Source organism: Vanellus vanellus (genome assembly GCF_965231255.1).
Source record: "Vanellus vanellus genome assembly, chromosome: 1".
Classification (NCBI taxonomy): Eukaryota; Metazoa; Chordata; class Aves; order Charadriiformes; family Charadriidae; genus Vanellus; species Vanellus vanellus.
The window spans coordinates 192,819,330-192,843,882 of NC_138905.1; the positions used below are offsets into that span (position 1 = coordinate 192,819,330).

The 24,553-nt window shown below is 44.0% G+C and overlaps 1 protein-coding gene across 1 annotated transcript; it reads right to left on the bottom strand.

Annotated features, from left to right (window-relative positions):
- Window positions 1–4,453: 4,453 nt before the first annotated feature.
- TMEM272 (transmembrane protein 272) lies at window positions 4,454–22,963 on the bottom strand (the record flags this gene model as incomplete). The annotated part of the gene is made up of 4 exons (XM_082487842.1): window positions 4,454–4,816; window positions 8,860–8,942; window positions 15,339–15,398; window positions 22,906–22,963. The coding sequence occupies 4 exons, from the start codon at window positions 22,961–22,963 to the stop codon at window positions 4,454–4,456; spliced, it is 564 nt and encodes a 187-aa protein (XP_082343968.1).
- Window positions 22,964–24,553: the final 1,590 nt, after the last annotated feature.

The window sequence follows — 24,553 nt, forward strand, 5'->3', positions numbered from 1 at the left end:
CCTATCAAGTAGAATCTGGGGAAGATTAATAATCAGAGATCAGAGTCAAGATTCAACTGTTCTGGTTTAGAATGTGCAATGTATAGAAGTTGTCACTGGTTTAATCTTCATAGCCCTTTGCCTGTAAAGTCAAAGCATTTAGGCTCATTTACACCAACTGTTCACATTTCAGGATCTGAGACGTTCAAAACAGCTTTGACATAACCTAGAATAGATTCTGCATCTTTATTTTTTCCTGCACAGTCACCTTGTAGTTTTAAAGTCTGATTTCTTGGGACCTCATAAAGCTCAGAACGAGTGCTGTGTGAGAGAGATCTACTTCTTTTCTTCAACAGCACAACGTTCCTGTTTCTACTCCTGAGGAGATGAAGTCTATGATATGCCTCTCTCTTCTTTGGGTCAGGAGATAGGAGCTGTCTGTGTTCAACATTTGGAATGAAGGAACAAAGCATTTGCCTGTCTGCCTGCAGCTTTTAAAATAGCTGTGGGAAGCTGCTCCCTAGAGCTTTGGAATATTGTGCCCATTGCTGAAGAAGGTGGAGTAGTGGGAGGAGAAATATACTGTGGGCAATAAACTGCAACAAGTGTGATATTTTTCATGGCTGCTACCATTACACTTATGAGATGTGTATGTCTAGAGTCTGTGTGTGCATACAGAAATGTCTTTGTGTCTTTATAGTATTAGATTTCTGTAGTACCCACAACTAGCAGTGAGCAGGCTATCTAATCCATTGAAATCATGTACATTGTTTCCTTTAAAAGCTAGAAATAGACCTTTGTTTCTCAAGAAGGGGAGATTATTTAACTGGAACAGTTACAGCTGTTTTCCTGCATTGTAGTCAACGAATTTCTGAGTTCATAATAATTAGCTGAAGGGTGCATTTTTTTTCCATTTCCAGAAGATGTTTATATTACTGTGAAAAAACAAATGAACATTTTCAATTTCTAATTTTAGTCTAGCGGCAAAATATTAAACATTTTCATACCAAGGTGTAGTTTGTATTTTCAGCCATTTGACCTTTGGGCTGTAATGACTTAATTCTCCCACAGCTGTTTGCTGAGGAAATCTGCCTACTTCTTGAGAGACTGAGCATATGTCTGGGACACCATCAGTTTGTGGCAATTTAAAAAGTTTCTGCTTGCAAGTTAAGGTGCTGTGGACCACGCGCATGTTCCTAGCTTACCCCAAAGTGCGATAAAGTGCCTTCAATTAAACTGTTTTCATTTGGGCTTAAGCTGAGTGCTTTATTTAGCCATTGGAGCAACACAGGAGAGACTATGCTGCTGATCGTGGGTCAGAGGAGTATTAACTTAGTAAGTCACTCTAACTCAGTAGTATTTAATCATATGCCCAAAACCAGGTGTCCCTGCTCCACATCTGCATGACTCCAGCCTGCTGAAGGAGGCAGTAGAAGTGAAAGGCTCAGATCTCCCTGAATACAGAATTGATGGCTCCAACAATTTTGGAGGTGTTGGTGTTCCCGCTTGCATGTGCCATAGGTTATCGATGTGCACAAGTAAAGGTAAATACTATAAATTCAGAATTTTCCTCTCTCAGTGCTAACAAGGCTTTTTGTTGACTCTGTATAATTTCAAAGTATTTGACAAATGCTTTTTGCTTCATTAATACCTCCTCTATTGTTTTGCGTTTGTGCCAACCGGGTACTGAACACTAGCACTGTGATTTGGCAGCACTTTCCCAAGATGTCAATGAATGCACTGGGTTCTCATACCTGAAGAATTAAGCCTCCATGGTAGACTAAAGAATCTGTCGGTCTTAGCCTCCCATGAATGAGACACAGGCCTCAGGCTTACTGTTGTGTGGCTGAAGTTTGATGAATCTTTGCGCATCTGCTGAGCGGCTGTAAGTATGCTCACACAGGCACACAGAAAACGCAAGGCAATGTGATTTAGCTTACATCTCCTCCAGCTGAACTAAAATCACCTCATATTTGCTCAGATAGGAGTGCACGCATCATCGCTTGATGCAAGGTCACTGGATGCATAGCGACATGGGAATCAATTCAGACTTAATCAGGAGTATAAGCCCTTACTTCTTTGTGGCCAAGAATGATTCTAGCAGCATTTTGCAAGAACAGGGAAGTTTGTTCTGGAATTCTATGGGTGGAGTGTGTATAGCTACTTTCTTGTTAAATTTCTTTTGCATTATCAACTGAGTATAATTTTCTTTTTTTTTTTTTTTTTTTTTATACCTGTTCCAAGCTGTTGGGTAAAATTCACATGTAATGATAAACAGCTGCTTTGTTGCATTCGAGTGATGGATGGAGTTAAGCCTGCTGGTAGGCAATTTTTTTAAACACTTCAGTATCTTAATGAATGAAAGATGCTCTCCACTGAAGGTAAAATCACTTAGATCAGTTCGGAACTGAACACTGAAATCCAGGAGCCCAGGTGCTGAGCCAGTGAAGTATTTGGGGCGGGAAGGGGGAATTCTAGCATTCCACCATTGGCAGCAGTTGTGTTTCAGAAACATGTAGTACCTTTAGAGAGGCAGTGGAGAAGGTGGAGTGGAGCAGCTCTTGGGAAAACAACAGCCCATGATTTCTCCCAGACACAATCTGAGGCCCACAAATAAAAGGAAAGATTTCCATTGGTCATATCTGCTTACATGCAACTGCAGGTGGCCTAAGTCAGCCAGCAGTGTTAGCAATTCCCAATCCATGGATTTTTGAGCAGGGACAGCCTGACTGTGACTTCTCCTGAGTGGCTGCTGCCGACCAGGGGAATGCTACACTGATGCTACTGTCTTGTCAGATTATTTCAGCCTTTATCCTACCTTCTTTCTAAGATTAGTTTTCTGGAAATAAACAATTCTTAAAGACAGCACCTGAATTAAAATCCTTACGGACAAAATGCACCCTTAGTTATCTATAGAATAGCTCCTGAGATAAATTTTCATGGTTGAAGACAGGTGGTTCCCACAGATGTTACACTGTGTTCAGCCTCAGTCCCAGGAAGGATGGTTGAGCAGAGCCTGTTCAGCTGTGGCACATTGTTGAGGTTCTTTTACAGATCTCACCCTTCCACAGACATAATATATCTCTTTTAGGTTTCTCTAAAACATAGGTTTCAGCTGTGTGGGTTTTAACAGCAAACAATACCCAAAACACAAATCCTCTTCCTGTGCCTGGGGTCACCCTCGTGCTTATATAGAGGAGAGCCCCTCCATTTTGACCATATTAACAGAAGTGCATAAAAGCAAAAGCAGAAAGAGCACTTTTACACTGCATTCATCAACACATGAAAAAACAATCGGTAGGACCAGTTATGTTCCATTACATGTCACGAAATAATTGTCTCTGTGCATGCTGGTGCTTTTGAAGCCGATACTGCTGTTGACTTAAAAGCTGTTTGCGTTACATCTGTCCATTAAGTACAGATTTCAATATGTACAGCACCAAGGTGAACAAATCAAATGTACACTCACACCACAACCAAAGAACTGCTGTAGAGAAAACATCTGCCTGAAATTCTCACAACCTACCCATGTCTTAGTATCATTTTATATTTAAAATACCAACATAACTTCACCATTTTTTTTTAATGAACTTGATCGCAATGGTTTGACAGCCATCTTTGTGTTGGTGCGGTACTGACACACTACTGCTATACAAGAAGTGGAGAAGAGGAGCCTCCCCAAGTTTGGGAATGCTGAGCCCTGGTTAAAGCACTGATACTCAGTAGCTCAGTTCCTTGTTCTGCCAAAGACTCGCAAAGTGGCCTTGGCTCCATTTGGATGTATTTGATATGTATGGATATATTCAGACTATCTGGTTTAGCACCAAAGTTAGATATAGACACTTTCTAATCCAAGTTCAGAAGAGACCTGGGGGCCATATTCAGGCTGCCTTTTCTACATGCTTGTATTGCTGTCATAGCTACTTACTGGCTGATCTAACAATGGCCTCAGTAGCACTCTGGTGAGCATCTAAAGTACTGTCAAAGTCCATGCGCCATGCAAAGTGGTCCAAATAGAGCCCTTTATCTCTTTGTCTCAGCTCCCTTATCTGTAATGCAGGGACAATAACATACCTCAGAAAGGCAACAGAGATGTTCAGATCTCAGTGAAGAGGACAACATGGGTACTTTTATAGGCAAAGATGTACTGTGCGGGAACAACATAAGGGTACCTGGTTTTAGAGGAGTTTGCCATCTGCAAGAGCTTACTCCAGATAGAATATCCAAGAGTTAAAAAAGGGATGGAGAAGTTAGCAAGAGTGCACCCTGGCATCTGCAGCAGCAGTTTTACATTGACTATGCTGTATTCCATCTTAGCTATTTCCAGATGGCACTGTATTTTACAATTTCCTCTTGCAGTTGACTGCTATCATACATACATATAGTACAACAAAGATGTACACAAGGGTGAATTATTGCCTGTCCTTTGTTGTACACTCTTTCCCAAACATCTGGGGCTTTATTTAAGTGGCATTTAGTCTTCCTCAGAAGAGTATCTTTGCCTGGAAAAACAATATATGCAGCAGCTACAAAAGATAACAAGAAAGAGAACAGTATGGCTAATAATGAGAACGCCAACAGCAAAAATGTACAGGGTTTTGTCACAGTAATCCTGAGGCTGGTGGAATGGTGGGATGAAATTTGGCAGGTACACAGAAAAAACCCAGTAGTTTCCAAGAATGAACCAGAGAAAGAGGAAAAGGCTGAGGGTTAGATGGATGTAGTACTTGTGAGCATTCTGCCTCCAGGGATATTCATCGTCGTCATCATCATCAATCACAACAGACTTGGAAAGCAGCTGCCTCATCCTTGTGGAGTCGTACAGCAGAAGAGTCACCTGGAGGTATTGGGGGAGAAAAGGGAATAAATAAATTGGGTGAGGAAAGTCTGAACACCTTTGGCCACTGCTAGTTTTTGGGCCAAATTAAAGTTGGGTGTGGGAAAATCATGTAAGAGAAAGCTGAGGAGCTACAAATGAGCCAGATCCTGCTGGAAAATAATGCATTTTTTTCCCTACAGTTTATTCACCAGGGAGATTTAGGCCAGACATTGGAAAAAACTTGCCAATGGTAAGGATGGTAAGGCATGAGAACAGATTGTGTAGGGAGATGGCAGCAGCTCCCACGCAGGAGACTTTTAAGAACAGATTACAGTAACTGCTAAATGACTTAAGTAGAGTAGTTCCTGCCTTGGAGTGGGTGGATTTGTCTCTCCTAAGTCTATTTTCCATGGCTGTATAGGTGAATCAGCTTAAATAAAATTATGAAGAATCTAGACTTCGACCTAAACCCCAAATAAATTGCTTCAGATACTTGGAATGTTTCTGTCAAGTTTTCTTCAATTATATGTCATTTGCTCACATTGCTCCATTCCTGCCTTCAGTCAGAACCAGCAGAGAAATAGATGGAATACCATGATACCGTGAGGTTAGGAAGGTCTGGTCTAAAGGGAAATGCAGTAGGACTCATCAAGAGAGTTCCAGAAGATTTCTAGTTTAGTCTTGGCAATACAAATATGTAGGTAGGTTGACTGCACTGTAGAGAAGCTTTCAAATTTTTGTCCCCTAAATTACTTTCTTCATTTTGGTAGATTTATAGGAGAGGTAGATACAGGGCCCAACAAGGATTTGGGCCAAACATTGTGAAACCTGTATTATCTTGCTACACCTGAAACACTTGGCCTAGTCCTCAAGGCACTAGCTGTTGTAATAGCAACTCCTTTTTTTAGGTACTCAGGTTCCCGTGCAAGCCTCCCTGTAGTGAGCTGTGTCTTTGGGAAAGGGGGTCTAAGAAACCAACTGAGCAAGAACCTGCCTCAGCCAACCAGGAATGAAATTCAGAGGGAAGGGTAAAAGATGTGGCTATGTAAGCAGCTATGGAGAGGGACATACTGTCCAAGCCGTGTTCTCTTTCCTGGAGTTATAGTCTCTGTTCATTTTTCTGCTTGAAATGAGAGAGGAAAGCACCCCTCATTTTACACTCTCCCATCTCCATTAGTCAGTGATTAATGGTGCGAACTCTGGCTAAGGAAAACCCATTTGAGTATATGTTCTGTCTGGTTCAAAATTTAGTCCATGTGCTCCATTTTCTAGAGGCGAGGCTTAGCAAGAGGATCCAGGATATTCTGGGAAGACAATTCTCTTGCTCTTCCCTGTAAAACTGTTCAATAATGTATAAATGATTAAATATTTGTTCACAAAGCCAGCTGTTTTTCTAGTCCAGATGTTGGTACCAGTTTGTGAGAAAAAGAGATGAAAGTCGCAGCGCCAACATAGGCAAAAAAAAAAAAGGTGTTTCCACTGGATATCTCACATCCAGCTGAGCACTCACACTGGTAGGCTTGTTCAAACCAGTAGAGCATCTTCTCAAGTGAACATTTATTTCAGGCAGGCTTATGACACACAGGAGGGATAAACCTACCTGGCCAATGGGTCTGAGGTTTCCACATGGGGACCTGTGGCTTAACCTGAAGCTCTGTGCAGCTCATTAGCTTTGAGGTGAGCTCAGCCCATAGGCAGCTGCCTGTACTCCAGCTTCACCAAGCTCAGCAATGGGAATGGGGTTAAATGGCAGATAAGCATTGGTTTAGAGCAAGTCAGAGAAACCTCCCAGGTTGATTCATGGATCTCAGCTGCATCTGACCAATTCATGGAAAGTACATTTAATTCTTATGGATATTAACTTGCCAAGCTGTGACTGAAGCAAATTCTGGCAGTTCCTCACATTGTTAATAACTGCTGAATATACATGTATGGAGCAGCATGACATGAATTCAGCAGGCCTCTCCGGATTCTATAGAATGGTTCAGTTGCCTTGGTGAACATCTGTAGGCTACCATTGCCTTTTAAAAGATTGGAGGTGGTAAAGAAACAGATGACAAGCCTACAGATACGTACAGAGCTGGGCCAGAATGACTTGCCATTAAATGATGTCCATCACAGGACAACGTTCATTCAGACTTCATCCTGTACCCATTCTCTGACCTTTTAACTGTCAGAGGTCAAGCAAAGGTACTGCTCAATGGAGTTGATGCAGTCTGACGAACATAGCAGAGGGCAGAGTTGAGACAGGTGGAATTTGGAATTTGGCTACAGATCAAGCACTGTAAGATGACACACGAGCTAGGCCAATCAAATTCTGACCAAGTGCATTGCCAGACTGCAAAATAGGCAGTCCTGCTGCTAACTGAAGCCAAATTCAAGCCATTATTTGGTGTCAGCAGGAATATTAATTGACCCACTTACCATCTTATTTAGGGTGAGAAAAACGGACTTTAAACCAGAAATAGCTAAGAAACAGTCAATGTTTTTGATTAAGGCCTCAATTCATTAGCATGAAAATTTCCTTTCAATTCTGCTCTATTCTTTTCTAAACTATTATTAAATGAACCTTTGATTATACAGATAAGTCCACTGGTGTGATCAAATGACTAAGCATTTGCCAGTAGAACTCATAGTATAGCAAATTCCTTATAAAAAGATTAAGCACTTTCTTTTTCTCTCCATTTACTTATTTACTGACCAGAGGTCCTCAGGGGGGCGATTCATATCCCAGTGATGTATTGAGGTTTGGTTACCACTGTGAAAGAGTACAGGGGATGCAGAGACCTGCAGAGGAGTATTTTTTTCCCCCCTTCTTTCGATTCTGGCAAAGAAAAGGGGCTAGAAACATTATTAAAGGGGAACGTAGCTAGCTCCTGTCTGCAGCGTCTGCTGGCTGCAATATGCAGTGCTGTCAAGTCAGAGACTGGCAGGTTCCCTTTCAAAGGACAGGCTGCCTGTACTGAAACGTTAGGCCACAAGCCGTCAGGTCTACCCTGGCTGCTCTGCCAGTACCAGGCTCCTGGGAAGGCAGGCTGGGTGCTGGGTTGCTGCTGCCTCCATTAGCTATGCAGGACAGCCAGTGCTACCAGTACAGATGCTCCCTCCAGAAGCAGCACGTGCTGGTCTTAGCCCTTCATGCCCCCAGTGGTGCGGTTCCAGAGCTTTTCCTTCAGCTCTGCCCCTTTTCCTTCCTTTGGCAGGAAAATCATTGGGACAGCAAAAAACAGTTTTGCTTAATCCTGCTGAGAAGCCTTAAAGTAGCCCTGCAGTTTGTTGTGATGAGTTTATTTTGTTGTGCTCACTAGCAGCCAGTTAACACCATCCGCAAAGGGACTGTCAGACTGGGGCGATCCTTTACCCTTGAGTCAACACAGAGGTATGGTGTTATAGTAGCCAGGGTGTAACATGGATATGGGGGTGTCTCTACTTGTCAAGCAGCCAGGCTGTGGCTCAGTGAAGATGTAAGTGAGCATAGTCCACCAGAAGACAGGTAGCTGTGGTTAGAAAATGTTGTGCTAGAATAAGCCCTGCTGTGATGCAAGGGTATATTTACTCTGGAAGGAAGCCATGCTGCTGCATAGTCATTGCTTCTGGCCAGGTCAGAGTGGGAGCAAATTGAAATTGTGAAGGACTATGTAAAGACACCTGTAGTTTTATAGTATTCCCAAAGCTAGGAGAGTAACCTTACTTTTTGTCCAGCCTGTGTGTCTGAAAATGAAGGAGAAAGGCCTGGCAGGCTTGGAAGACTGTGGAAATAAGACCCCATTTACCACAGGCGTCCATGTTATGTAGTCATTTCCCTCAGCAGGGATGGTAGCACAGATGCTGTGATGTAGGAGAAAGTCACACCACAATGTGTGGGACAATGCTGGAGGCTGAACTCATTAGCGTCTCACTTGACTGATGGGTGCTTTAGGTACTGGAACAAGCACAGTTCAATCCTGATAGCTCTGTTCAGTACTGCATGCACATAGCTGTCTAGAGCCATCATTATGTCTTAACTAGCAAGTCAAAGTCTAGTCACACAAAATATTTTTCACACACAGAAGGCACATTACCTTTAAGCTGCCAATCACGCCACCCACCAACAGATATAATGGAATTAGTGGCTGAACGGGGCAATCTTCCAAAAACTTCATTCCTGAACAGCAAAGATTAATGTTTGTTATCTCAAGTGATCAAATAGTCCAACAAGCTGTACAGTAAAAACTAAAGATACTGTAAGTGAAGCGTAATGCTGAGACCCAAGACTGGTATCCAGTGTCTGTTGAAATGGGGGCTGAATTAAAGGGGGTTTACATCTCCCGCTACAGGAGTGAGGGCCATGAACAAGCAAAAGGCAGGAGAAGAAAGAGAGAGAGCAAAGGTCACAGCAGCATTACTGTAGTTCTGGTATTACTGATCGGAGCCACGTACACAAGTCATTAGCTACAGCCACTGCATCTTTGTTAAATGAACGACTGAATGAGCTGGATGGGAAATTTTCATCAGCAGTAGAAAACTCATTGAAAATCAAAACTGTTTGTGAAAAGAAGGAATTCTGATAAGCTTCTTCCAGGCCTTTCCTGCTCATTAGATCTCGTTAGTGTGGCATGTTCTCGAGTTAGATGCCTCAAAGCTTGGGACCCAGCACCCATGGGAGTGCCTGGAACCATTTTCTCTTCCCAGGCAACTGGTAGGGAACCACAGAAGCTCAAGTTTCCAGGCTGTTTAGGCTGCTGGAGGCTAAAAGCACTGGTTGTTAAGGAGCCAAGGATCCTGGCAACCCTCAAATCTACTGCTAGAAAGAGAAAGCTGGGTAAGTTTTAGGGAAGGGAGTGTATGGCAGTGTAAGGATGTTGCTGGCAGTAGACGCTGAAGCTTGTGATACAGGTCTGTGGCAGAGAGACTCATCTGTCCAAATATAGATGTCTGCAATGCAGGCATCCATATCTGAACTAGTTTCCTAGACTCTCTTTATAGTCAATAGTGAGAAATAGACACTTGTAAAATTCAATTCATCTCATCCTAAGACAGGCATTTAAAATAGGTCAGATGACTTGGGCCCTGAAAGTGTATCTTTCTCCCCATGGCTATACAAGGAATCTAGACAGCGAGCTGTAGGTGTCTAAAGTTAGCTGAGATGAATCCCCTGCCCAAGTCTCTTACCCAGTGGCATCTTTAGTCAATTTTAAACTGTTCATTACACTATAATTTTATTTTTATTGATCCCACATTTCAGGGCTTCTATGATCAGTTGCAGAGAACAGAAAGGATTTTCTGTTTTCTTCTTGTTGTATAAGTCATTTTCAAGGAGAAATTTTGACTTTTCTCTGAATAATAATCTAGATGCACAGTTAGCTAGACTGCAATGGTCTTAGTGCTAAACATCTCTCAGGTGGAACGTTTTTCCTCCATGTTCAGAACTATACTAAACAGCAAGAATCAGGAAAAAACTGCCATTGGTTTAGGTGGGTTGTTTGGTTTTTTGGTTGTTTTTTTTTTTTTTTGCCTTATTCTGTAGCTGTAATCCTCTTCAGCTTGTCAATTTGCCAACCAAATCCACTGCTATTGCTGGTCCAGAACACTGCTGATGTCCTGAACCTCTCCTGTGCTCTTTAAGTAGCATAATACAGGTGTTCTTGATTGTGGTTGCTTGATCTTACTTTAGTCATAGGATACAAGACAGTGTTTTCTGTGTAAGGACTATGGAGTCCAATGGACTTTTCTACACTAAGTATTTATTACCAGGCTTCTCATAATTGAAAAGGGCTGGACTTAGACTGATTTGGACTCTCTCCCCTATTGCAAGGCTGTAATTTTTTGTCCATTTTACCACTGTGTTACACTGAGACCTGCTCAGACTCCCAACTTTACAGGGGTGGGCAGCAGGGAAATCATCATGAATTATATCATTTTCAGAAAGCAGCTGCCAGGGTTTCCAGAGTCCTTGGCCCTGTAATAGCCTGCCACAAAAGCAGCTGGCCAGGGATCTCAGGGAATGTATTTCAGTTCAGGAACCTAGGCAATTGCTGTTTCCAGTGTGTTACTGAGATTTTGATTTGAGGCCAAAAAAAAATGATCAAGAAAACATGCCATTTTTTTTTTCATGGAGCTATGATTCTGTTTCCCAGACAAATCTATTTTGGAGTCCTTTCATATATGTAACATGACAGCAGTCAGTCTTGGGAAGGATTTGAATGACAGGCATTAGTACTCTGTAGGTTTTAGGAGAACATTACAGGCAGATACGACAGCAAAAGAGAAGGTGAAAGGGGGTAATACAGTAGTAACTTAAAAAATAGAGCACTAATGGTGAATAGGAAATATGGACCTACTGTTGACAGATGGGCACTGATATTTGTTAAGGTGAAATCTAGGCACATGCATCATGTGCCAATCATTTCATGCATAGCACGTGCCTGTTTATTTGGGAACACTGCAACTAGTAGGAGTTCATCAGTGCTAGCTCTTCTTTCCCATGAGCACCAGATATGTTTTCCTTTGACTGTTTATGATGGGATATATGGACCATGTGACATCAAAGCTCTGCTTCTAATGCAACGCTCCCTGCAAGCCAGAGCGATCCGTGGTTTAGAGAAGAGCAATTGAACCTGACCATGACACAGACCAGCACATGAGTCCAAATGATTAAACCAGCAACCTTTCACGAGATCAGACACAGCAAGGATGTCCAACAGCTTGCACAGTGTCCAAAGGGAAAAAAAGAGATAGGAGACTTGGGGAAGCCGAGGTATTTGCACATTTTACCTCTTGGCTACCACAGAACAGCTCTGCAGTGGGATCCAGGACACAAAGTCCAAAGTCCAGCCAAGTGGAAAGAGCACTTGTGAGCAATCAGGATATAAGCTTCTCTAAGGACACCATTTTGGGCAGTGTTGTGGGATGGCCCACAACAGTTCACTATTAACCAAGTGTCCTTGTGACTCATGATTATCCATGAGATGAGGGGTCAGGATGAATGAAAGCCAATACAGCACTGGCCTCACTTTAGCTGCTTTGGTCTTCTCAGGAAGCTGAAAATGGCTGAAGTGCATCCCATAATAAAGGAGGGCTGTTGTTTAGCAAGGGTGATCTAGTGTCTGGTGCCCACTCCCCACCTTCTCTTCTGACAGGAGGCAGAGGACACAACATGCCAGGCCATTTTCAGTTGTTCCTAGTGGATGACTGCAGCTGCTATCACTTAGTGCAGACCTCAGTCGGGCCCTGGACTCTGGGCTTTACACTAGGATCTAGGTGCTGCAGGAGGATTTATCTCAAAGTAATTGCTTCTGGGCACCATTTTTATCAGCAAACATGCCAGCAAATCAGACGAAACTCACAGAAACGGTGAGTGGCTGAAGGACTGGCATGCAAGGAAAGATTATATTAGCATCAACTGCTAAAGAACGAGACTGGCTCCCACATAAAGGTACAGAGTATGAGAACAGGCTTCAGACAACTATTGGGAGAATTTGAGAGTTGAGGAATTATTTGGTGTAGATATGAGCATGAGGAGTAGTTCTGTGTTAAATTTGAACAGGGGAAAATTTAGACTGCCTATTGAGGAAACTATCTCATCAGCTTTCAAATGTGATTTAGCTACCCCTGGGGAACACTGTGTGCAAAGGTAGACTGGACAATGTACAAGAATGTGTTATTGGGAGCAATCCTTCACTGCCCCGGAAACTAAAAGAAATCCTCAAGTCTGTGAGGTTCTTCTATAGCTCACTCTGTTTCTGAAGTGTTCAGTGAAAAAAAAGGGATCATCTCTACTAATAAAAGCTGGAAAACTGCTAAATAATCTGTGGCTTAAATGATGTGACAAGTCTGGAGCTTGGAAAACTTTCTGAGTCCTTTTCATGTATCTTGACTTATACTGTGATTTACAGTACTACCATATTTTAAGTGTATAATTTTAGTGCGTAATTATTACCAGGGCTACCAGTTATTCATCTCTGAGTTTTAACAAATGTTATTATAACTTATTTGTTAACATTTGAAAATATCTCATGGTTTTCCTCTGCAGAAAGCAAGAGCCAAAATGACTGGAGGCACACCAGCAAGTTATTCTCTGATAGCATGGTAACAGAATGTTATCAGAAAATCAGAGGCTTTTGCTTGGATAATAAATATTTGCATTTTCCTTGACATTTCGTTTTCCTAAAAATGCCTTTGCAGATATGTAGCTGCAGGAAACCAATATCCTCTGACAACACTGTATTACGGTGACATTATCTCTTAATTTCACTAAGTTGTGAAAAAAAAAAAAAGGTCTCTATATCTGATGCAGGAGATACCCAGAGCTCCAGGCTAATATCTTACCATACACTTCACAATTCTCACTGATCTTGAAGATATTATGAAATATTCCTAGGAAATTATATTTATAAGTAGTCAGATTCCAGTCCTGGATTCATTTCCAGAAGGCTGGCTGTCAATATGCATGCAAGCTGTACCACATTTTGAATTATACCTTCCCACCCCTATCCCACAGCTCAGGCATATTCAGCCTGGGGAAAAGCTAAAGCTAAAATCCTCTTAAGGGATAAGTAGCAATTTTAAGTCATGGATAAGCGTAAGAGCCTAAGTGTTGAGATGTAACAGTTCAGTCCATTTCCCTACTTCCTAATTGCTCCTTAATTCTTCATTAGAACTCCCTAATTCCTAATTAGGACGTCCTAATCAGAATCCTACCACAGTCATCACCGGTACTCAGAAAGCCCCAGATAAAGGGAGTAGCACCAACCTTTAGCTGAACATTTTTTAATGGGTTTGGCCAACTATACATGCCAATAGGGTAGATGTGCCGACTCCCTTAAAAGTCGTCTCATGTCAATGCAGGCAGCTAAAAGAGGGTATGGGATTTTCACTGTCAGAAACACCCATTTCTCTTAACTGCCTGCAAGGGCAACACATGGCACTTGGTTACAGATGCCTACAGTCCAAATCTAGGTGGGATGCACCTTGCCCACAGCATCGGCAAATAGAATTCATTCACACCATCTTCCATAAATAATGAGGCAGAAGGTGAACAACTTCTCAAGGACACCCATCCAGAATGATTGTAAGGGCTTTTGAGGACAGAACTTAAAATTCAAAGTGATCTGGATACGCTGGAAAAAGACATCCAAAATCTACAAGATGACAGCTGATAAAGCTGAACACTGCTTATAGGAGAGAAAACTTCAATGTAAATAAAAAATGAGAAATGTCTGATAGGGAGCAGCACTGCCAAAAACCATCTGGGCTTACAATGCACCATAAATGAAATTGGAGCGAATGAGCTGGTGCAGAGAGAGCATCTTTCATTTTGAGGTGTGTTTACAGGAATTCTGCATGTTCAACAGAGGAGCTAATTATTCTGCACTACTCACTCCTCAGGTCTCAGCTGGAGTCCTGTGTTCCTTTTTTTTTGTTTTTTGAAAAAAAAAATAGTTACATTGGTCAGAGGCCAAAGAAGGGAGGCAAACATGCAAAAAAAAAAAAAAAAAAAGCTACAGAAACAGTGACCTGTGAGGTCAGGATGAAAGAAGTAGGTTTTTGAGATCTCTGGAAAAAAAAAAAAGAGAAGATGAAGTGGGGTTATAATAGCAGCCTTCAAACAGTTCAAAGGTTCTCTTGAGTAGCACGGTGACCAATCTGTCTTTGTGATCACGGTGGATAGGACAGGCTGTAATCTGTTTAATTTGCCATAGGGAAGATTTAGGTTGGATATGGGGAAAAATATTTTGTCTGTGAGAGCAATAAAATGCTGAAATAGGCTCCTTGGGAAGCCGTGGAATTTCCTTGAGCAAGGGCAAGTCAGACATCTGTCAGGGATGCCATGAGCATACGAGCCTTTCCGAAAGCAGAGGTGGGCTGGTGTCTCTACCAATGTTTCTCAAGTGGGGGTCGCAACCCAATGTGGAGGATGAGAAAGGCCCAAAGGGAGCAATGAAGTGTTAGGAAATGCTCTGTTTCTTTTTTAAAATAGATCTATGTTAAAGGTAAGGATGGTTAAGAAAAGAAGAGCCTTATGCAGTGTAAAAATGTATAGAATTCTGCAGCTCCAAGGATTTCCCTTTCCTTTCTGAAATATTTGATCTTGAAATGCCAATCTCAAATCCAACCTTTGGGGGGTTATACAGAGACAGATCAGCCAAAAAACAGGTCTCGCTTTCAAAAAGGTGGAAAAATAGCAGCCTAGATCATCTCTTCTTCCCTTCCAGCCCTGCGCTTCTAAGATTTTTGCAGTGCAGTTAATACAGAGGGATCCTGATTAATGGAATCTTCTCATGTGTCAGATTCTGAGCTTCCTCCCACAGACAGAGCCCTGTATTGAGGTAAGACACACTGGAGGGGTATTTAAGACAAACAGGGTCAGAATTCAAGCACTGCTTCCTCCCCACCATGCAGTGTGGGCTGAGATTCTGTCTGAAGTTAAATGTACCAACACACAGGTTTAACAGTTGGAAACTTTTAAGTTTTCCAACTCCTTTCCCTCCACCAGATGTGTTAATCTGCCACACAGTGCTGGGAAGTTCCTATTTTTAAATTGCTTCAGTAGTCAACTTACCTGTAAAAGTCATGGACAGTGGTAAGGCAAGGAAAGCGAGGAGCCCAAATATAAAGCATGCTGTGAATGAGAAAAGAAAGACAGCGTTATTGGGGCTGGTTGAAGTTTAGAGACCAGCAATTCCATCCAGTGCTTTACAGATGCTGTTTATCCATAAAGTTGTGTAGCAAGAAATGCAGTGCACTCGATGGGGTGGGAATATTGTGTTTATGGTGCAGCATTTGAGATGATGAGACCAGTAAGTGGTTTATCACCCTCCCAGAGCTCAAGCTTCCATTTTTTAACTCATACATTGCTAGTCCTTGTATCAGTAGAAGAGCAAGGAGAGACACAAACTGCTTTTGTTGCTTCTACTTCTGGTTGTCTTATTGCAAGGGCAAGGACTCGGCGACTGCTGCCTTAGCCTGCATCAGCTTCAGATGCGCTGCCAGGTGACAGTGCAGTAACAAGTAACTTTGCATCAGCTAATCCATGGCAACTGATGAGCCATATCTGTTTGCTAAGCAAATAGCAGCTTTAATGCCATTCCACTTAGTTTTCACTGATAGCTAAATAAACTGTCTTTGTTGCAGATGTGAATAGTTTCTGGCTGGTCTAACTCCCTGACCCAGCTCAGCCGATGAACACAAAGGCAGCAGCCCCGCTGCAAGGAGTGGGACTTGTCACGGGGATAGATCAGCTTAAGCTGCATGGAAGGATGCTCTTACGGGTGCACATAGACTGTTCCCGCAGATGAGTGGATCTGAGGTGCTTAGTTATTCCCCAGAGAGCTGCTGGTATATCTGAGCCCTGATATTTTCCCAGCACAGCCCGATGCTGCTGAGGATGAATGCTTACCTTTGCAGAAAGTGAGAAACAATAGCATTAAGAACAGTGTGAGCAGCCTGTCTTATAAAAGCTGTCACCTCTGTGCCTAATCATGAACACTTGGCAATATTAAAGTGAAATGCTGCCCTGCAAAATGAGAGTAAAACATAATGAGGACATTCTGTGGTGAGTGTCCCTGCAGAGCACTTCTGCAAATGGCTCAATCTGCAAGTAGATGCCTAAGGAGGCAAAAGAGCGGTCAGCGGAGGTGGACATAGGTTGCAGAGGGGCTGAGAAGGGCATGGATAAGAAAAGCAGTAGGATGTCTCCTTGGAGGCTTATGAAAAAAAATCTTGGAGCAAGCATTTGGAGTTGGTTTGGGACCAGCCTTTCCCCAGGCAAACTGTGTCACGCGGTTCCCGGTGCCAGAGAACTGCGACCTCTGCAAGGCGAACCGGCGTCCTCCTCGCTGCGCAGGAGCAGGGACACTGCCAGCACCCTGCATACAGTACCACTTTGGGAAAACTCTGCAGCACTGTCAAAACATCGCCCTCAGGGTTCCGTAGAGAAAAAGGGAAACATCATCGCCTCCATTTTACAGAAGGAGAAACTGAGACAGAGGACATAGGAGAGGCATCAAAATTCAGGGCAGATCCAGCAGGCTTTCTAACTCACAGGCACTTTTCATGGGAACACACCATCCCCCACACACTGCTTGTGTTTTCTCTGCAGAGAATGAGGATCTTACACTTCAGCGCTTGAGAGACATCTTTCTTGCTCAGAAGTAGCATGTTTGTTATCTCTATGAATTGGTAGAGACTGAAGATATTTTGAGCTGAAGAAAGCACTTCTGTTCCTTTGTGCTACCCCCTCCTCCTCTCCCTGTCGGCTGGTCTCTCTCTCACACACTCACATTTTTGCTCAGGCTCTCTCTCTTGAATGCTGCACAGTACAGAAATTCTTCCTCTGCTTGAATAGTGTCCTACACTTGACTAAGCTCTTTCAAACACTGACAGCCTCTTATTAGAACAACTCAGCCTAGAGCCTCCCTTTTCACCACATGTCACATTTTCATGCTACGTCCTCTTGTCGTTACATGATCTAGACTATTATTTTCAGAAGCTTTGATATTGTAGCTGAGTTGGGCTTTCAACACACTTACGAATGTCACCTGCAAACAGTGCCCACAGCCTGGGCAACTCATTTCTCTGGTATCCAAATGAGTGCAGGTCAGTTTGCGGGAGTCGCATCGACTGCCTGGTCTTGCTTGAAGTCCTGTCATCACAGCGAAGCTCTTGGAGCGGCGTCAGCCCTCTGCCTCCGGTATCATAGCCACCTCCTGTTTCTGCCCTTGCTGCATGGGCAAGAATTCAGGAGCCTGGTAGGAGGAGGCATCATGTAATTTCTTCATCGTACAGCACATGGTCTGTCTGAGCCCTGGCGAGGGATGCTGCAGTAAGATCTGTAAAAGTCTCAGGGGGGGCTGTGTATATGTGGGGCGGCACATCTGGCACACAGGTGTTCATGTTTGCTTGTGTCTAGCATCTACCCGATAGCTTGATTTTGGAGGGGAGAAATGGGAGGTAGGGACCACGTGGAGCTCAAGAGAAAAAGATAATGGTTCATTAATTCCCCTCCCAAAGCAGTCGCTGGGAATGTATTTACTCATTATCTCCCCATTCAGCTACGGCCTCTTAGGTCCTGAATTGGAGGGGCAGATGCATAGTCTGGGAAGGCTTCCAGATCCATGTTTAACAAAGTGAGACTCTCAACAATTGACTACACAACTGGCAGGGCTCTGCAGCCGTTCTCGGTGCCGCGAGCAACACTAAAGACTGTTTTCCCCGAAACGTGTGGGGTTTTCACAGAAATGCTGCTCAGTCAGGACACACACGCTCTCTGCCTGCATTTGTCTGCGTTGTGCTGCCCCGTTCTGGTCCGAAGACAAATTGCTCAAGAAAATGGTATTTGCCGCAGGGCAGCACAGCTCTGCAGAGAGGATGCTGCTATCTGTGCAGTTTCACATGCGGGGTTTGTGATATTTTTAAGTCAGTGATATCGCCCCACAGGCTGGTCAGAGAAACCCCTGGACCCGTTCCTAGAGAAAGTAGCAAAAAAAAAAGGGCTGGTAGTCTCTCAAAACACAACAGGGTGAGGGAAGTGTTTCTGGGCATGGCTCAGAAGGACATCTGCTCCACCAAGTTGGTGTCAGGTCATCAGGAAGGAGCAGAGCGTGATGGGGCACTGGTAAAGTCCTGCTTTGGGAAGCATTAGTGAGCGAGTCCTAACGTGCCAGGTAATGGGTGAAGGGAAGAGCTTGTGTCTGGGATTACAACAGAGGAAGAGGAGAGCAAGTGGCTGTATATTTTGCACATTCTTTGAAATCTGTGGGCACAAAAATCAGATCAGTGGGTGTAGGTTTGTGTCACCTGCCCCGCAGGACGGTCAGCTGATATAAATCTGCTATTTAGTTAAGTTACTCCTGCCCAGGGTCTCTCCATAGAAGTAAATGAACTTCAAATCACCATTAACATTATAGCTGTACATCATGGTCTCTTTTCGATCTGGCACCTGAGCTGTTACATCTTCCACAGCCATGCTCCTGCTCTGCAGCTCTCCTCCCTTCCTTCTGCTACTTGCTTGTTCTCTGTTCCCAGTTATGTGCCTGGCCTCAGGGCAAGCAGCTGATGAGTTGTCCTCTGGCATGTGGGATGGATCTGGAGGCAGTACTGGACGTGACACCAATTCACCTGTGGGCTCCTCAGACTTTATTATGCTGCCGTGATTTTGCCAAGCACTTTGAAGTTTCAAATCAGCTCAGGCTGTCCCTGTTTACTTTGAAGACAGAGAAAAGTTTCTTTCTTTTCAGGTAAGAAGAGTCCTCGCGGGATTTTCAGAAGTGATTTATGAGTATAAATCCCAACCTACACACTCTCCTTAGGTAGTATGCTAATACAGCTGTAGTGCAACCTACTCAGTAGAGTGTGTGACAAACTCTCTGATAATAAATACAGTAATAAATGAAGTGTTGTGTACATTGCCATCACACCCAAATGCTGTTTGTTCTATAGCCTGTCAGGTTCCCGGTAAAAAAAAAGGATTTTTTTTTAAAATGAGCTTCCAAACAAATTCTGCAGTTACCCCAGGATTTATCTGCATGAGCAATCTGAGGAGCAAAATGCCGGGTGTAAACTCACAGTACTCCCTTTAGACGCCCCGTGGGAACGCTGCTGTGAAGGGGGCTGACTCTCAGCAGTCTGGATGTGGGCAAATTTGGGTCAGTTGGCCCGGCCCCGGGACTGATCAAGCCCTGAGGCAGATGCAGATGGTAGTGCACTAGCTTAGCAAGGAGTGTGAAAGTGTGGTGTACAGCAGCATGGACACTGGCGGTGTAACAGGCCGGAGTGCAGATGGGTAGCGGATATTTTCATCCACATTTTATTCCTTCACAGTATCTGCAGGCATTCCCTGCGGTATTGTTAGGGACTTGGAGAAAAGAAAGTTTGCAGTCTGTGGGGGGGTGCTACGGTGGCAAAGCGAGTCTCAGTGGATCTTTCTGGGGAACCAGCTCCAGCAAGGCCCTAGGTTTTACAGGCCAGGGATGTGTCTGCCCATGGGTTTGGTAGTCGTGGATACTGTGTGTCTTTGTGGGCTTTTGAGTGACAGGAAAATGTCACTGTGTCAGATGGGATACGCAGAAAAGACTTGAACTAACTTTGAAGGAAAAGAGTTAAATCTGTTCATCTTGGCTAGCCAATGGCCAAATGAGAGAAAATAACAGCAAGGTTTGAGCACTCAAAAAAGGACCTGTGAGTGATCCAAAGAGCTTTGAAGGTAGAGACATGAGATGAACCTGAGCAGAAACAAAGATCACTCTGTTCATGGGGCTAAGTGCCGCAGCAAGGAGATATATTGGTGGAATAGTCTCTTGGGACAAATGGCAGGAATCCCACCACTGGGGTGATTCAATCCCTTGACCAAACTAGATAATCAGCAGCTGGAGGATTCTGTGTAAGGAACAGCCATTCCCATGGAGGTCTCCAGTCCCAGTACAAAGCCATGGTAGGAGGCAGCGGAAGTGTGATAAAACTGACTTGCAGACCACATCCAAGCTCAGGGACACCATCTGTTTGTTGCTTGCCATCACTGTTTGCTTAGACAAGGTTGCGTTACTGTGAGATAGTACTTTGGTACCCAGATAAGCTATGCCAGCATCACACCACCTAAAATTTAAGTTCTAGGTTCCAGCACTGACACCAGCAATGCAGCAATGCTGTTCATCAGAAATGGTGTAGAATGAGGTGCCAGTAATCTGAGAACCTTCAAGATGGGGAGGACGTAGTTGTAGATGTAGTTGTAGATGTAGATGTAGGTGTGGATGTGGATATGGAAGTGGATATGGATGTAGATGTAGATGTGGATGTGGATGTGGATGTAGATGTAGATGTGGATGTAGATGTAGATGTAGGTGCTTTGGGGGTTAGGCAATGTTGCAGAGTCACTTGTCTGAATTTTATGCGATCCTTCTAGCTACTGAACTACAGTTGTGCCATGGTCTAGGTTCTGTATTTGGCCCCTTGTGATTTCCAGATGTACTTTTAAAACAAGATATGGCATTACATAAAGAGCCAACAGTTTGCTTTGCAATAGACCCAGAGTAGTGGATTAGCCTTCTTTTTTTGGTCAGTTAGTTAAAGACTGCCCTAATGTTCTGAACTTAAATTGCTGTACCAAGAATGAAAAGAATTTAAATGATGCTGCACAGGTAGGTTGACTTTTCGGAGTCATTCAAATATCAGGAGACCATAGGTATAAATGTGAGGCTGTGCTGAAACGCTCTTTGAAAAATATACACAGGATGATGAGAAAAAGTTAAATTAAGTGTCACTGCACTTCAGGAGGGTTTGCATTTTAATGAACAGAAAATCAATTTTGGATGCACTACCTGATTCATAGCTAAAGCTGAGCTGATTTTGAACGTAAATGTAATGAAAACCTAAAGATAATGAGTTTCCTGGAATGGTGTTTCTGAGTTGCCTTACTCATGGGTAACTTTGTGAGTATGCAAGAGGGTGCTCCTGGTGTAAGAAAGCATAGATGAGATCAGAACCAAGCCCTTTCTTTCAAAAAAAAAAATAATCAGAAGGATCATTTATTTCCTCTGTCATCATTAAAGTCCCAGTGGCAATTTAATTCCAACAGGGAACGGTGACATTTTGCTTGTAACAGGTAGGAACAAAAATCATAGAAAATACCACTTTTGGCTTTTTTTATGGTGATATTCACCAACGGGCCCAGATCCCACCTGCACGTCCTTTCTGTAGGGTGCACACCAGCCTGGTCCTGCTCCCAGGGGCTCGTTGGGGTGTAGTGAGAGTGCTGCATGCTCTGCACCCCTCGGTGTTCATCATTCCCCAGCTCTCATTTTCCTTGGGGCAATGATGAGCATGAACAAGTGGGCCAGAAAATGTCTTCTCCTTCCCCGCCTGTGCCAGGTTCCTGCAGGTGGGCCTGGTTTGAACCCAGGCCACAGCAATCTGTTGCACTGGCTTGGTTTTCTCTGAAGTGTTGTAAGACAGCAAGGAGTTAAGGGGCTTAATCATTAATAAAAGTTGGTTCTGAACTTTGAGAGCCTTTCAAGTGAAGCCAAAACCAGGAACATAAAAGACGCCAAGGTAACAGCCCTAAGCTGACAAATGCAGCAATTAGTGTGGGTGAAGTATCAATTATGGTGAGCGGTCAAGGGGTTTTCTTCTTCTCATATTTGAGTGGAATTAGAAATTGCTCCTGCCTAGAAGTGAAAGCAAAAGGCTTTCGGAGTGAAAAGGAGATGCTGTCAGCAGGAATCAGCTGCTGAGGTTAAAATCCATGGGGATTTTAACCTCCTGCCAACAATACTGCTTCCCTGGTCTCACAAAAACCTACCCCTGAAGGATATTTCTTCTGCACCTCTCCACGCAGCTTGCACGGCCCCCAGCCCAGGTCAGCTTTCTGCTCCTCAGAGAGCAAGAACCAGCCTAGTCACCCAGCCCAGGAGCTGTCAGCTCATTACACCTTCTGTGTCCTCCACCCTGGGTGGGATGAACCAGTTACTTTAAAGCCTGAGTGAGCACAGGCAGTCATGCAAAAGACCTCCATGTGAGTAACTGATGCTTCTGACCCACAACACGTGGCCACAACATCTGCAGTGGATGTTGTGCCAGGGGCCGGGCAAGTGGAGGGAAGAAGACCCTGCTCCAAATGCCTCTGGGTGAAAGGGGGGGCTACTCCTGACCATATTCTGTCACCGACCTCGTGTCCCCGTGTCAGCACACAGGCTGGCAGCAGTTCTGCTTTGCAGGAATTGCTCCTGAGGGATTTTGTTGCCAGGTTGGCTGCGCTGCTCTTTACCAGGTGGTTTTCCCTGTAGATACTTCTGAACTACATGTAAGGTACCACTTGAAAAAGGAGACAGACATTATATTGCTTAGGTTGTCTGCTGCGGCCCATATTTAAGTATTTGGTGGTGCTTGTATTTGTTTGAAATTTTACACTGGTCTGCTATAATCCAAATACTGCGGCAGGCAGGTGCTGTTGGGATAAATTTACTATGGTGAGCTCCATCAGCGCCCAAAATTGCCTAGGAAAGGAAATACCTCAGAAAGGAAGGAAGAAAAGGAAACTTCAGTGGAAGATTCAGGTGAGACTTGGTATCATCTTAATTCTTTTATATACCTGGCTGCTTAAATACAGAAGGTGATTACTACCAGAACTGCCTTACCATTGCTGGCAATTTTAGATATGCACCGGTGGCAGGCTTTCTCCAGGCCAGCAGTCATTGCGAAGAGCCTTTTGGGGTGTCTGTGGAGATACAAAAATGAATCTGGTTACGAAAAGTGTCTTCAACTTACTAAATATCTTGACTCACAGTCACTCACACACTTGGGCAGGTTTTCACTACCCTCAAAAAACTCCAAGTAGCCACAAATCCAGACAGCAGCCATCAGAGCGTGGCATACCCAGAGTCAGGTATGCCTTCCAGCAGCTTTGGGCTTGCCTGCTGGTGATGCGAGAGCGTTGGGGTCCCAGCCAGGCTGGGGGAGAAGTATTAACGCTGTCTTCCTGAAAACTATAAAAGGTTCTGTCTTGACTTTGATCGGGCAGGAGAAAGTGTATTTAACTGTTGTGAGAAAACCCAGTGAAATAGGTAAGGTTCACTACACAAACATTTGCAAAATGTATTTAGTGAGCAAAAATGAATTCAAGAAAAGGGGAGGAGAGAGGATGAAAATAGTTTTAAGATCAAGGAGGATTCTGAAGAGCAATATAGAATAAAAACTGCAAATCACAGGGAGCCCAGAACAAGATGCCTTTGATAAAAAAGTAGCTGGATGAGAAAGTCGTTCATTGTAAAGAAGAATTTTTACGAGGTGGGGTGAGGGATGAGCAAGCAGCTAGGCATCCATGGGCTGGGTGTCAGAGAGCACCAGACAGTTAAATAGCATCCAGAGTCAATGAGAGTGTGGAAGGCTCACACATGCACGCACAAACACGCACACACACACACGCTCCAAGCTTCAGCCTCTGGCCAGGGTCACCACAGATCTACCACCAACACCAACTGTGTGGTAGATGAAGGTGTCTGCGGAGGAGGCCGGGATGGGGGAAGCTGCATTTCTGCACATATCTCAAATTAGCCTAATGATTAAAGAGCAATATTTTAAGCTTAGCCTCGTTCTGTTCTAAGATGACATGAAACTCACCCCAGTGGGATAATGCAGTGCTGAGCCCAACCTGACCCAGAGCCTACTAGGGACCACAGGGCCTCAGACATGTTGAAGATAAAGACAGGCTTGTACCACCCAGCTGATACATGGCCATACCCCCCTCCATAGCCTGTCCAAGCCCTACCAGACGTGGCTGAGCAGAGCTGGCTGTCTCCTGGGAGCCTGCTTTCTCCTGCAAGCCCAGAGACCCATGAGCTGCAGCAGCACAGGACCCTCTGCTGCCATGGGGAATGGGACGAGGTTTGCTCCTTGCACGTTGGCATTGCAGTTTGTTTCCTGGCAGTGACGGCAGTAATAGAGGCAGATCTGGCTTTACCTATTGGTGAGCAGCCAAGCAAGTAACAGAGACTGAGGCTTTCGTGGACATCCCACCAGGTCAGTAACCCATACTGAGACACTTGCGTGTGGCAGCCAGCCACCAACATACATACCCAGGTTTCTAGTGTGCGTCATCATATCAGATGTCTCATGAATTTTAGCTCTCCTTCTCCAGCCCTCATCCTCATGCAGTGCCACAAGCCTCATTTGATGGGTGTCACTGCTGTAATAAACCTTGCAAATCCCAGTGGACATCATCAATACTGAATGACGGACTGGAATGGAGATTACGTATGAGTGCCTGACCTCTGGGGAGCGCATACT